We start from the raw sequence: 15,247 nt of genomic DNA, 5'->3' as shown, positions 1-15,247 counted from the left end.
ATTAAAACGTTAAAACCACAGACACACAACAGAAAGGCTGCAGCTCGTCAGGCTGCTGATTCAGGTAATTGTGTTGCAAACACAATGTCATGGTGAGGATGTAGACTGTACCACAGCGGCCACTCTTGCTGCTTGTGTGTGAGCTCACAGCTCAGAATCGATTCAAAACAGATTCTTGATAGAATGAATAGAGACAGGGATCTATTTTCAAGCTGTTACTCCACTGAAACACAAGGAGAACAAAGTATCCACAAAACACAATCTTTGTCTAGCAAAGCTAATCATTGAGTTATTGTAACTGCGTGTGTTTAATATCAGAGTAATAAACAGGGAACTCTGTGCTCCACCTTCCAACAACAACAACAACCACTTTACAGCAGCCTCCACTCCCAGGGGACACACTCCCTCAAATATCCAACACAGTCTGTGACATGATTAAATCCAAAATGAGCACAAACCATTTCTGAAGATGAACTACAGGAAAACTCAGGTGTGTGTGTGTGACGTTCACTGTCCTGTTTGAGTTCACCTGTTTCTGTCATTCAACATAGCAACATGCAAAAAATCGATTTCTGGCATCTGTGAGTGGCTTTAGAGGGTCAGAGCTGTGACTCTTTCCCTCCACCACTCGGTCGTTAACAGTGAGTCATTGAGAATTTCTAATTAGAAAAATACAATTGAAGCATGATGCCCGAGGAAGTTTTCATTTATAGGTTTTCACTTTTGTCATTTGAAATGAACTTGGGTTGTGTTGCTGTCTCTGACCAAACACAGCACACATCAGTCTCAGACTTTCCAGTGTTTCCACTCAGAGAAAATGCACATGAAAACTGCTGGATGGCGACACTCTCATTGTTCTTTACAGTCTCTCGTGTTAATGAGTCACAAAGTTCTGTATCAAGGTGTATCAGTATTGTGACAACCCTCATGATTAACCCGGTCATTATAACTACAGGAGTATTCACATTACACAGCACTTCAGGTGAATCTTTCTGATATAGAAATTTGAGTTACTATGTACCGTATTTTGCAGTGAAACATTTCATACAAAAACATATGATCTTTTAAATGCAGGTCGCTGTTCACTGCACAAAATCCCCTCATGAAGTCATTTCAGAACCAGTATGCCAACCTGTTTTCAGTACAGATTCAGGTATTTTCTAAAACAGTGCAGGGTGAGGATTAGAGGGGGCTTTTGTCATGGCGGGTCCTGTATGTAGTTGCTGTGGCAACAGGTGTGTGCGGGTGCCAGGGATCTCCACTGGTCCCAGTGAAGTCACAGCAGCGGAGTCTGGCAACCGCACGGCATTCCTGCTGTCTGAAAGAGCCGAAACATGTCCCTCACACACACACACACACACACACACACACACACACACACTCAGAAACACTAATGCACATGTTTAGTGACTCACTGAGAAGAGCCACCACTCAAACTCACACACACAGGCTTGTAACAACCTTTAGTCTGTTTATTTTAATCGACTGCAACAACAAACAGACTCAACTTTCTGGTAAATCAGGACACACCCAGTATAAACCAGCACGTCAGCTGCAGTGGACTCACTCATGATTGTGTAATGATGCTGCTCTGCTGTGGAAAACAAAAAAAAAGGAGCGAGAAGAAGCTTCAGGAGAAACTTGGTTGTTTTCAAACTGGTGGTTCAGCCTGAATCCAGCAGAGGTTCACATGAAACCACAGTCATTTAAATCCTTCGTCACCTCAAGCCTCAAGCGAGTCCACCTGAAAGAGCTGGTCTGGGATCAGCCATCGGAGGAAAATTCATGGCTGCACGTAACGATAACATCATTAGTGACATTCCTGCACCGCTGGCAAAATAAAACAGGAGAGATAAAATGCCTCACTGCCCAGTGAGATAACACACATTTTCTCTCTAGTGGGATCAAAAAGGACTCTTTAAACTTCCTCCTCCAACTGGTCCCAGTCCAGTCACACCAGCATTTAACATGGCTAAATTTCGCAACAAAAGCAGGTCATTTTATTGCAACCTAGAGCTGCAGTGACTAGTCAACTGACAGAAAATTAATCTGCAACTACTTTAATAATCAAGTAATTTTTCAAGCAAAAATGTTGATGATTCCAGGTTCTCAAGTGTTAGGATTCACTGCATTATTTTGGTCTTTAATCATTGTAAATTGAATATATTTGGGTTTTTAATGATGCCACCTATGGCTCTAGGAAAATGTGATGGGTATTATTTGATACAATTAATCAATATTGGCAGAGGAAATTATAAGAAAAAATCATCACTGGATCAGCTGTGCTCAGCGGATTCATGCAACAATAAAACCGTGTCGACAGAGCTGATGTTAGAGTAGATAACTAATGTGTTGCACCATCTCGTTTTTTATTTAACCTCCTCTGTGTGAGTATGTGGTGCACAACGAAAGAGACAGAGGGGGTTTGCAGACAGTTATGAGATAATAGTCAATGGTACATTTGAATAAATGACAGAAAGTCAGACAGTTTTTAAATACATTTCTGTTGTACCAAGTCCACTGAAAGCTTTATTCTGATTGGCTGGAAGGTGTGGATCGATTGTTAGCTTCTCAGAGAGAACTACGCAAATTTAATTCAAATGTACCAGATGTTTGCATGAGTCTGTAAAGAGGAATGATGAACAATTACAACGAGCAGCTTGTCAAGTTTTATCTGTGCTCGACTAAAATTATTAACAGCACAACTCAGAGGAAACAGAAACTATTGCGACTGACAGCCATTAGCATGTTCTACACTTGTTAGTATGTTAGCCGCTTTTTTGGCAGCTACAGTACCAACTAGTCCTGTGAGTTACCAAGCCTCTAACACCACCTACAGCACTAGTCCAAACCCTGGTACAGGGACGTGTGGATAAACAGCATGGAGCCACTTTCTAGAGTAACCAGCTCTTATAGCCGCTAACATGGCTCCAAGGTCAGTGTGTCCCTGGGTTTACTTTTTTATATTTCTAAGGTAAATCATTGTAATTTTAACAAAGTTAAACTAACTGTTTGCTTGCTAGCTAGCATGACATTCTTAAATGTAGATTAATTGTAGTTAATGTTTGTGTCTTTCTATACAGCTGAAATCTCCAGTAATAACTGAGAAGCAAGTAGCTTTAAGAAGACTGACAGCTTCCATCTTGAGACGTAAACAGGGGAATCTTATCCACATGATGAAAACACTACGTTAGGTCGCAAACATCTAGGGCTTATGGGAAACACCGTTTGTTACAGGCTACAACACATAAATATGGAGCAAACATTGTTAGCTCCAAACTACCGTCCTTATTCAAATATATGAAGCGGCCACACGACACACTGTTGAGACTGTCCCATTTTTAGTAACTGGTGTAGTTTTTGATTTTGAACGTGATTTTCTCACGTCTGGAACAGAAAGCAAAAGTTTCACCTCAGGTCTCTGCTCAAAAACATCTCACAGAGGTGTCAAAGCAGTCGCAACCAGGAGGGAGATTAAAAACAGCAAAACCTGTGTGAAAATGGCCTCTGTGTCATTCAGGACCTGTGTGTGTGTGTGTGTGTGTGTGTGTGTGTGTGTTGCCCTCTAGGCTGAAGCCCCAACAACAAAACAACCCGACGTGCAGTCTCTAGAGTTTTCGCGCGGTCTCTCCACCCTGAGGTTTAACACTACGCTCTGCTGAGCTCACACACAAACACTGCAAAGCCCCTCTTCTTTTTTCAGTATTTCCCCTCACGTTTAGTCCTCTGCACTCCACTTTCTACAACCTGTCCAAACACATTCCGCGTCTCCCTCTATCCGTCTGCGTCCCCCACCTCCCCTCTCTGCTTTGGAGATGCTCCCTCCGCCCTTGTTTCTCGCATTTTCAGAGAGGAAACTCAAAAGGACTGGCAGTGACAGAAAGGAACGACAGCTGTGCAACTGAGAGATGTGTTTATAAGTGTGGGTGTGCATGGTGAAAGGGAGGGAGAGGGGTTTAAACAGGAAGTGATTTGTAGATAAAAACGGCTTGCACTCCACTCTGGTTCTCTCCTCCGTCCTCTCCGCAGCCGCGCTGGCAGCCACTCAGCGTTAAACTAGTTTGTGTTTTCAGTTATTCAAATCTGAAATCCTCTTTATGCTCTGCTGCTTTCATTCCAGCACTGGAGACCTTGCCACCTCTGGAGTGAAGGTCACAGTCTAAATCCCACATCGTTCGCATTAACTCTAATAATGGACATCAACACTCTCTCACACATGTGAAGTGAGTGTCTGTCTTTCTAGCACTTCTGCTTATTTTGTACCTGACAGAAATATTTAAAGGTTCAACACTAATAACCCCTCTCATCTGGGAAACCACTGACGTTCTGCTCAGATGACAGTGCATGTTTTCTTCTGTAAGAACAGACAGGATCAGTTCATAAACTAGAAGATTGGACCAAATACAAGACAACCTGAGACTGTCTGTAAAAAACGAGCCCACAGGTCGTCTGTCAGCAGGTTATTATGACCCATAGTTAGGTTTTGTTGCTAGGCGACATCTAGTGGTCGTAGTAATGATGACAGGAGCAAAGGGAAAAGTGCGGTGACGTAGTTTATAGAGCGACAAAGTCCATGTCAGGAGAAGGTTGTGGTGGATGGATGAATAAGACACAGGAGAGCGGTGTTAGATTCCCATGTGGAAGTAGTTTATGTTGTTTCTATTATCCATGACTGTACGTTGTTATTATTGTAACTATGACAACAAATATCATCTAATGTTGAGGAAGTATATATTTTAACCCAAATCACCATCTTTTCTTAAACATAATCAAGCCATGACTGTTGCTATAGTAACCATGGCGACGAAGATACCACTCTCGGTACACTCTGCATGTTTATTATTGTAACCATGACAACCAAGGAACGGTACGCCAGCTGCCATAGAGGCGCTATTTCAGGAGACACTGCAGTGGGTCATATCAAAGAGCTGGAGGAGCTGGTGGCACCAGCAACATGTGTCTATATGATAAGAAACAACTTCTGGAAACGTGACAGAAATGACACCAGATCCAGTCTAGTATGAATGCAGTTGCAGCTTTTATGGAAAAGTGACTCAAACATGAGACCAACATGTAAAAGTTCAAGTCTGACAGGGGCTCACTTTGTGCCAGCTGACACTGATGCAATGCTCCACACAGACGCCGATGAATGCTGCCCTTGTAAAGCCTCCTGTGTTGTAGCGTGGCCTGAAAAGTGTTGATACGTCAAAGCTTTAGTCATTTCGGAGGCCGCGGGGTCGTATTCTAGGTGTTTCGATAACATTATTTACCTGTATGTGTGAAGCCAAGAGACTAACATGTTGAGAAATGATAATAAATAACAAACACACACGTGCTTCATCACTCTTGCACAAACTCCTGACCAGCAGCTGTGATGAGGTGGTGTGTGTTCCCGGAGAGATGTGGCACCAGTAGCAGAATGATACTTGGAGACAGAGGGCCCTCAGTGGCCCTAATTGCTTTGCATGCACACACACAAACACACACAGACACACACACCAGCACACACACAAAATCACAGGGGATACATTGTCATTACTCTTGACCGGTTTCCAGGAGTACGCTGTAAACAAATCATTGTTCACTCCTCGGCACAGCGGGAAGGGGACGGAGAATCAGAGCGAATGGAACAAAGTGAGAACAATGACGACAAGGAGCACAACAAAAAAAACATCAAAGTGGTGCTGAGTGAAAGAAAAAAGGGGGAAAAGGGGGATCGGAAAAGAGAAAGGAAAACACAACACAGAGTTTGAGATGCAGAGACAAGGAGTGCAGTGGGTGGAGGAGGAGGAGGCACAGAGGGATAAGAAACCCACATGGCACCAAGCAGGGACAAAAATAAACCCAGCCACTCATATCAAACGTAAACAGGGCTCCAACTATGGCCTTGTTCTGAAATTCCATGACTTTTCCATGACTTTCAATAATGAAACGAAGGCACATCTGTGCTCTTCTCATCTTTAAACTTTTATGGATTGTTAATTTATGTTGTTTGTTGAGCTCATGATGATTCATAAAGTGATAACTAGTCTGTTTTACAACTCAGCAAAAAAAGCAGCAGCAGCAGCTCGCTTGGTCGGTCCCAAATGTCAACCTCCAGAGCTGAAAAATGAAGCCTTCACTACAACTGTACAGGTACAAACTGTACAAATTTATAAATAACTCACCCATTTAAATTTTATTTAGACTTAGAGTTATAATTGAGGGCATGGCCACCTTGAGTGACAGGTGGGTGAGTGTATCCTTGCCACATCCTTGCGATTATGCACCAAAGTCTCACCTCCACACAGACCCTGCCTTGTATGTTACCAAAAAAAGAGCATGTAAAGCACGAGCCATCAATGACCTGTGTTGCCAGATTGAGTAAAATATGATTGTATGTTTTCCATAGAGGATGGCCACAGCTGAAACACTTTCCATGTAGATACATCGTGAGGCTGCATTCAAGGGTGACAGTGCAAGGTTGTGTGGCAAAAAAGTTAAACCAGACTCAACTTTTACTGTAACGTAACATCATACAGCACAACGCTTTGATGAGGCACACATTCCTGCTGGACTCACACTCACATTAATCTGTCTGGACTTTGTGGATCGTATTTCATCGTCTCACTGGGTCCTTCATTGTTTTAAAGGTCCAATATTTTATAAAGGTTGATGTCCATGTGTTTTTTTATTATAAAGCAGGTTCTATATTAATACTGTGAAAGTGTCAAAGCCTCAGTCCACAGAAAAATGCACACAGCCTGTATTCAGAAACTGAGCCTTAAAACCAGCCGTCAGGACTTCTGGAACTTTGTGATGTCACAACAAAGCAGTCACTGCTCTCAGCCACGCCCCAAACCAATCCAACCTCACAGGATTTGGTTTCTCTGAGTGTTTACCTGAAATCTGCTATATTTTTATGAGATCGCTCACAAAACAGTCAGCCAATCAGAAGAGAAGCTCAGATCCTCTCTTCTGATTGGCTAACTGACCTGTTGTTATTGAGCTCCAAAGAGAAGCCTGAGAGAGGAAATGTAAAATTACAGTGAGATGGTTTTTGGTTCTTAAACCACAAATATATCTTCTGATGGAGATCAACACGTCAGATAAAGTTTAACAGGACCTTAAACATGGGGCTGACTTTGGCCTGAATCCCTGCTTGGTCCCCAGATAATAATAACCCCAGATAACACATTGATTCCAATTTTATTTGACAAAAATCTATAACATTCAACAACCTGAGTGACCAGCAGAAACCCTGCAGTAATACTAAATGCACCTGGTGGTCAAACTCTGAGACATCAAGGCTCTACGTTCCAAACACAACAGCGAGAGAGACTGTGTCCTTCAGAGCTCGAGCAGCGAGCAGTCAGGCAACGCACAGGCCTGTCAGAGACACGGCCAACCGTGCCTTCCCCTGAGCCTCATCCTGGAAAACCTGTGTGTGTGTCCGCCCCTCTGTGTGTGTCTGTGTGTGTTTCCAGGCTCCACTGTTAATCCCGCACCACTCTCCAAGGCCCAACTGGCATATCTAACCATGGAGCGGCGTGTTTGCCTTCTGGCCTGTTACGCAGTAATGCTGTAAGCTAATTGCTGATGGTTTGCTGGGGAAAATTAATATAACAGCCTGAGCCTAATGTGTTTAACTTGATTGAGATTAACGTCCCTTTAACTCACTCTTAATGCGTGATGAAGCAGCCCTCTGGCAGCTGCTGCAGCTCATCCATACAGAAGTGGCCTGAATAACAATGCATGAATGAGTGCAACAATCCTGAATGATGGGAGAGGAACTGTCGCACACTTACTGATTTTTAATTTAGTTTTGGTATTTCTGGGTGTTATTGCATTAAAATGGACGAGAGTCTATCTGCACAGTACAATAGCATTAACAATACTCATTTCATGACTTAATTTATATTAGCTACAGAGAAAATGAAAGTCTGAAGTTATGATAAGCTCTTTGCATTTTAATGGACACCATTCTGCTTTGGAACTTCACTTTTCTCTGTGGTCCTGCATTCTTAAGGATTACCAGGAGGCCTTTCTCTAAGGCTGAAGCACATGTAATTGTTTTCTTATTAAACCAGAGAAGAAGGAAGAGTTATTTCTGGCATAGAGGGTCAAGAGGTGACTGACTGCTGGAGCGTTTTCAAGGCTTAGATGGACATGAGACTCTCCCAGGCGAATCCTCAGCACAAAAGACGACTGAATGCACGGAAAGATTTTGGTTGTTTGAATTAAAAAAAAAAAATTTAAGTTTAAAGATGAAAGTGTGTAATAAAAGTAATTATGACTTCAAAGTACTTCTGTGATTGAAAAACATCAAAATACCAGACATGAAAGCCATGTGATGCACTCAGTGGTTTGATACAGTGACTCATGGTTATACTGTTTACCACCATTCACCCAAACTGACGCCCAGCAGCCACAGGTTCATCCATCTCCACTGGTTCTGGCAGTTTGAGTAGTTGTAAATGTGTTAAGTTATTTTCACCAGTAAAGTACAATATCAACTAAGTGCTTGTTTTGCATACTGGTGGTGGTAGTGAACCAAAAAGCTGTTTGCCAACCACCAAAAAACACCGGAAGAAGAAGAGTGTTCATGAGTGTTTATGGCAGCAGGAATGTGTCAGTGAGGTGTGTAGTGCTGGCAATACAAACAACACAGCTACCAGCGATGCTGAAGTCAGTTCATATGAACATTTGAGGACCTTTATGAACAAATCAGTGCAGATTCAAACAGAAAAAATCTCACCACAGGGTCTGAATAAGCAGCCACACCAGTACAATACCAGACAATTTGAAATGACACATCGAGTTGAAGCATCTGACCGATGTTTGAAACATCTGCGAGTGAATGATGATCACAATAAATCCCTAAGAAAAGGTCACACCATGAACCAACAGCCACAAAGTTCCTCCACCTGAGTCAAACTCACAGCATAGTCGCATAAAACATACACTCACATTGGTTTCTCTTATCTTTTAAAAGTAAACATTAATTCATGTAGTTTGAGAAGTGGCAATGATGTGAGGCTGAGATGAGTAATGAACGTGTTTTCAAATTCAAAATTATGAACATGAACTGTTAACCTTTGTGAACTGAACTTGGAGCTAACTCTTGTGAAGTGTGAACTTTCACAACACTGCTAGGACACATTAAGTTTTGTTTCAGCACAAGAGGTACAGGACTCCGCTGTGTGTGGGTGGGGTCAGCAGGGAGGATAATTAACATGTTAATCCCGCCATGCATTCACAGAACCATAATACCATACTGTGGTTTAACCCTTCAGCATTGTGGAAGCATCCAGGAGACAATGAAATGTAGCAATTCTGTGAAAACCATGTATTTCCATCTCAATTTGACCTGGGAAAAACAGCCCTTTTTGTAGGGGGGTGGGGGCACGGGTCAGACAGTAGAGGGGAAATACCATGTACCAACTTCTGTGGTTCAGTTCAACTGGGAACCTTTGTCTGGAGTTTGCCACAACAATATTAACTGTATAATAAAGGCAAAAATGGAAAAATAAAATATCTTTTTTTAAAAACTACAACTTTTAGCTTTGTGACAAAACATATGTCAGAACATCCAGAGGGTTTTTAAATTGTTCATTTGGCTTCAGACGAGGGAGAATTTTCTCTGCCCATATGCAAAACCACCAACTAGAGCTGCAACCAACAATATTTATTATCAATTAATCTGCCAGTTATTTTTTTCAGTGAATCAATTATTCATTTAGTCAATGAAATGTTAAAAAAGATCAGAAAAAAAGAGAAAAAAATCATCACATTTGAGAGGCTGCAACCAGAGAAAGCTCTGCTTGAAAAATTACTGAAGCTATTGATCAATCATCAGAGGATGTCAATCGACTAATCGTGGCAGCTCTGTCATCGTCTTTGGAGATAGTTAGATAGCAGTTTGGAGATAGGAGACAAACGGACTCATCTTTGTGTGCGGGTGCTGACGTCTTGTTCTCAGGTTCAGGTGACTCTACGTTCATCAGTTCAACCATGTCAGTGCTAAATGTTCAAACTGTTGCACATTCCATTCAGCATTGTTGAGGAAATGTTATCTGCACTTGTTGGTATTTTGACACACATCTACCGAGCACAGACGGACTATGAGACAATGGGCCCTCGGGCACAGAGATGTAAAAGGCCCCTCACCGATCCAGCAAAGAGCAAGACCCAAAGACACAGAGCGACTACAAGCGACTGTGTCTCTTTGTAGTCATTTGATCGACTTTCCAAATGGCAACAGTCATTTCAAACAGAGACTCAGTCGCCCTGCAGGCTCATTCAGTAATCCACCCATGTGAGAGAGACACTGTCAACTCAGGCTGTGCAGCTAAATGTTGTTTAAAACCACAGAGCTTTATTTTTTTTTTATTCTAGGGGAGATCCCGGCATCACTCCCAGAGATAATAAATATGTTGGGTTGAATTTGGAGAAATGTGCATAAAATGATGCTCATAATAACTTGTATGTTTTTATTGAGATTGAACAGTGAAACCACAATAAAGTAAGTGTTGGGTCTGAACATTTCATTCAGTGTAAACATCATGAAGCTTCAATGAGGAGCTGGAGCCAGATATTACAAAATAGATATGATTCTCTGAGACAGTGTGGGACGTGATGTACGATTTGGAAACAAAGAGAATATTGATGATGATGATGATGAGTATGATGATGATGATCTTTACCACCTTCTAAAATAAATACAGACTCTTGCTAAATATGCAATTATTGCGACAGTTCTGAGTTTGCAGACTGAACAACAACTGACTAAATTACCAACAAGTGCATGCATGTGTGTGTGTCTATGTGTGTGTACGTGTGTGTGTGTGTGTGTGTGTGTGTGTACAGAGGTGACGTGTGGGCATCTCAGACATGTGTGAGCGTGTGTTGTCACAGTAATGTGAGCTGTGCAGGAGACAACCTCGCCCTTTCCCTTCATCTCAGCTGGTCTCCTCAAATAAATTCCCCAAAAGCGAGTAGGAGTGTTGGTTTAATCTTAACCAAGGTGTGTGTGTGTGTGTATGTGTGTGTGTGTGTGTGTGTGTGTGCATGTGTGTGTGTTTACTCCTTCTCCTCTGAACCATCTCACCCTCCAGTCTGCTTCCCTTTGCTTGATATTTTCAATATTCAATATTATATGATCAATATTAATTTTCTCTAAGGAACCAGACACTGTGTGTGTTTGTGTGTTTGGTGTTTGGTGTTTGTTTTGACGTCTGTACTTCCTGGGTCAAAATTTTAAATTACCAAAAAGAAGAGACAGAAGTTTTAGGTATCTTCCCTCCTCAAAAGCCTTTAAGCCCTGAAACGATTATAGGAATCAGCGGCAGATTAAACTAAGAATCGGACCAAGACTTTGACAGTGACTAATATTCTGGCACATTCAGGCCAACTCTGACAGGTGTGGAGGTTCGATACCCAGCCCTGTCTGTCACAGCTGACCGTGCCTGTCGCCGACGTCACTCCTCTCATCTGTCCATCCTTTCATCCGCTGCCTCTTCAGCAGCAGTCAAAGGACGCTCTGTTCAGCTGGGCGTTCCAGATGGGACTCGCTGAGCCGACTCCCAGCCCGATACGTACAGTACGGACGAGGCCCTGGCAAGAAATCCTCACCCCCGCCCCCCCATGACCTGACCGCTGACATGAAATATGGAGCTCGATGTTAGAGTCAGATGTGAAACAGGCCGAGAAGGTCGTATAGCAGAGGAGCATCTTTAACGTCACAGAAATGGAGCGACCTTGCAAACTCAGATGATTTACTCTAGTAAAAGTACTAACACCACAGTGTAGAATTACTCTGTTACAAAGTTCAAAGTTCAAATTCTTCTTAGCCTGCAGAAGTTTTATCAGTAAAATGTATTTAAAGTATTACAAGTATTAAAAAGTCTTTTGCACCAATGCATAAGAAGTATTTCCATTATATCCATTAGTTACACCTCGTGTCCTCTGAGGGTCGCAGGAGGACTGGAGTCAGTCCCAGATGACACTGGGGCCGAGGTCTGTCACATTCACACCTGAGAGTCACCTGACCTGAATGTGGGATAAAGGCAGAGTACCTGGAGGAAACCCACACAGGCACTGGGAGAACAAGCAACCTGCACACAGGAGGGCCCCAACCATCCTGCAGGGTGGAACCCAGAGCCCTGTGTCTGTGAGGCGACCGTGCCAGCTACTGCACCACTGATCAATAAATCATTGAGTCAGTTTTTAAGACAAAATGACAAACATTTGATAGTTGCAGCCTCTCAGATTTGAGAATTTAATGCTTTTCTGTTTCATATATAAGAGTGAATTAAATACCTCTGGTTTTTGGACTGTTGATCAGACAAATGTAGACATTTACAGACGTCACCTGGTGCCGACATTTTTCACTATTTTTTGACATTTTATAGACAAATAAATTAATCACTTAATCCAAAATAACCACAATCATTTATCAATATTTTAAAAGTCATTGTTAGTTGCAGAACTAATAAAGTTAGTTTATTTAGTCCAGTGGCTCAGGATAGATGTGAGGGGTCATGAGATGATTAATAAGGGGAGGAAGAAGAAACAAACACAAAGCTCTGACCCGCAAATCTGTTTTCTGTTGTTAGACTTTTCTCTAATATTTGATTTGTTTATGTGGCACTTAGTTCATAGACATCTGAAACATAACAAGGAGATTTATTTTAAGTCATGCATTGAACACATTGCTTTAATCCTGAAGTGTGTTGTTTTTTTATACCATTATCATATGTTTTCATGTAAAATTTTATTCTGAAAGGTAACTAAACATAGTGCAGTGAGAAGTGGGATATTTACTCTGAGCTGTGGTGGAATGACGTCCAGGCTCTGTGACTCTGTACCTGAGCAGCTGAGTAAATACACCTCTCTACCTCCCTCCACCGCTGCTGAGAAAGGTGACACATCACCTGAGGTGCAGAGGCTGCTACTGAGCAGATACCTTAGACATGAGAGCTAATGATCCCCAAACATGATCCTCCACGCCTCCCCACCCCGCCCCCTCACAGGGTCCTGTGACCTGCAACCTGAGCACAGGTGAGGGTGGAAAAGCATGATGTCACTATGACATCGGTAGGTCAGTCGGTGGGTCAGTAGGTGAGGGGTCTTTCCTGATGACAGTCAGCTACTGTGTGAGAATCACAGCTTTGAGAGACTTTGATGGAGTTTAATCCTTAAAAACTGCATTAAAGCTCAGTCTTATGAGGGAAAACTAAGCACCTTAAGGTGCTTTAATTGCATGTGGCTACTGTTTGAATGCCCATGCAGTCACACAATGAGGCGATGGCTCAGAAGTTTCTTTCCCCTTGCACAGTCATATCCTCTCATCTGAGAATGTGGTGTGGCTGCTTTGAAATTCTCACAGAGATTGTTGTGAGAGACTGTGGCGTTTGAGATCATGTGACGCGCCCTCAAAGGGAAATGAGGGATTATGAGGTGAAGATGCGCTGCTGTCAAACGTGTGCGTAAAAGCCCTGTGGTGTTGGAGGAGGACGCAGGGAAGACCAGCAGACTGGTCTGTGAACCAGGCAGCATCGGAACTAAATGTCACCTGTCTGTGCAAAAGTGAGCAAACATTTCTGATTGTTTCTCCCGGGTTTACTCCAGTTTCACTTTTCATTTCCCTTAAGAGACCCTTCACTTGTTGCCACATTTTCCAGCAACATCAGCATAAATATTTTTGGCAATATGTCTCCCAAGGTATTTTACACCATTATTGGCCATCTTGAACAAAATGGTTCCAGTGAGCTTACTCTCTCTACAGGCTCGTATTCCCTTCAGGAGAAGGAGGATCGCATGCAAAACGACTATTAAAAAACACATTTCCATACCTTTATGATGCTGCTCCGGCGGGGTGCTACCTTTACCGACTCCAGCAGGATGGTGTCGGTGTCCTGGCCGCCACCGGGGAGGATGACACCGCTGCGCCGGCCGCGGGACGCTCTCGGCGGGATGCAGTCCGGCGCTCCGTCGCTGCACAGCCCGTCTCCAAGTCCATCACGCTCAGACATGTCGATGAGAGGGAAGGGCTCGATTTAGGGTTTTTTTGTTGTTGTTGTTGTTGTTTTTGTTTTTTTTTTTTTAAATAAGAAAAGAAAATCAATCAACTCGTCGGATCTGACCCGAATAAAGTTTGACTTGGCTGAGCGCGGGTGCCATTTAAAGGAGAAACAGGCTCCTAAAGCATCAGCCGTGCAGCGGCAGCAGCAGCAGCTCTGTCACACTGAAGGAAACTAATCACCATTAATTTTGTTAATTGTGATCAGATTCTCACAGTCTCTGAACACCGAGCCGTGTTGACTTCAGGCTGTTAGTCTGAGCTGATCTCCACAGTCCATTCCCGCTCCGCACACACGTCTCTGCTGAAATCAAAGCATCGCACGCAGGTACAGTTCGGACTTGGATGGAAACCGGACTGGTGCGCTCCGCGGAGACGCGCAACAAGTCCTCACTGTTCCCCGAGCTGCTTGTCTTCGAGGCGGTCAAGACATCAGGAAGAAGCCGCTTATGACGAGAGATGATGAAGGCGAGGTGGTGATGGTGGAAGAAAAATGTTTGGAAACAAATCCAGCGTTGGCCACAGGGTCCCCCCCCCCCCCCCCCCGCCACGAAACCCTACTCCTTCCTCCTCTCCCCAAAACACATCGATGTCAAAGTGCAGAGAGGAGCGAAGTCACGCTGCGGTGTGCGCCAGGTAAACAGAGGATCCGCTCTCCGGTCACCGCGGAGCGCACTGCCCGGACGAAACGCGGCCGCCACGGTCGTCTTGGTCGCACTCCGAGCAACAACAACCGAGTTTTGACGAGGACTGAGAACACAATTGACAGTCGCACCGCCTCTAACCCGCCACCCCCTCCCTTCGTCCCTTCCGCCCAGCTCCTCCCACGCTCCGCCCGAGATCATGATTGACGCGCGGAGCGGCCAGTGATCGGGGAGATGTGGAATTAGTGGCGGCCTCTGATAGGCGGAGTGTCGGGTCCCAGGTACCAGAGAGAGCGTCCCCATTACTTTTTAAGGACCACAGCCCAGGCACTGGCAGCTGGGAGGGGGGTAGTGTAAACTTCAGGGAACGTGGGCACTGAATGGGGGTTTGTTTTTGATTCTTACCCAGCGTCATTTGTGCTGTTGTTATCCTCATTCATTGATAAACTAATGGAAAGATGATTTTTGATGATCAGTTGATGTTTTCAAGTAGAAATGTGAAATGTTGTGATGGTCCAGGCGTCTCAGAAGTGAAACTTCC

At 43.6% G+C, this 15,247-nt stretch overlaps 1 protein-coding gene across 1 annotated transcript in view; it reads right to left on the bottom strand.

Moving 5' to 3' along the window:
• plcl1 (phospholipase C like 1) overlaps nucleotides 1-14,955 on the bottom strand; it is a 103,017-nt gene extending 88,062 nt beyond the window's left edge. The window contains exon 1 of the mRNA XM_071483793.1: nucleotides 13,836-14,955. Within this exon, the coding sequence (XP_071339894.1) occupies nucleotides 13,836-14,015 (180 nt within the window). The 5' untranslated portion in view covers nucleotides 14,016-14,955. The remainder of the gene's footprint in view (nucleotides 1-13,835) is intronic.
• Between the last annotated feature and the right edge of the window lie 292 nt (nucleotides 14,956-15,247).

Source organism: Trachinotus anak, unplaced genomic scaffold (assembly GCF_046630095.1).
Source record: "Trachinotus anak isolate AG129_WGS33_773 ecotype Australia unplaced genomic scaffold, CSIRO_AGI_Tana_v1 ptg000001l, whole genome shotgun sequence".
Lineage (NCBI taxonomy): Eukaryota > Metazoa > Chordata > Actinopteri > Carangiformes > Carangidae > Trachinotus > Trachinotus anak.
Note: the sequence above shows the minus strand (reverse complement) of the source record. Positions and strands in the feature narration are given on the sequence as shown.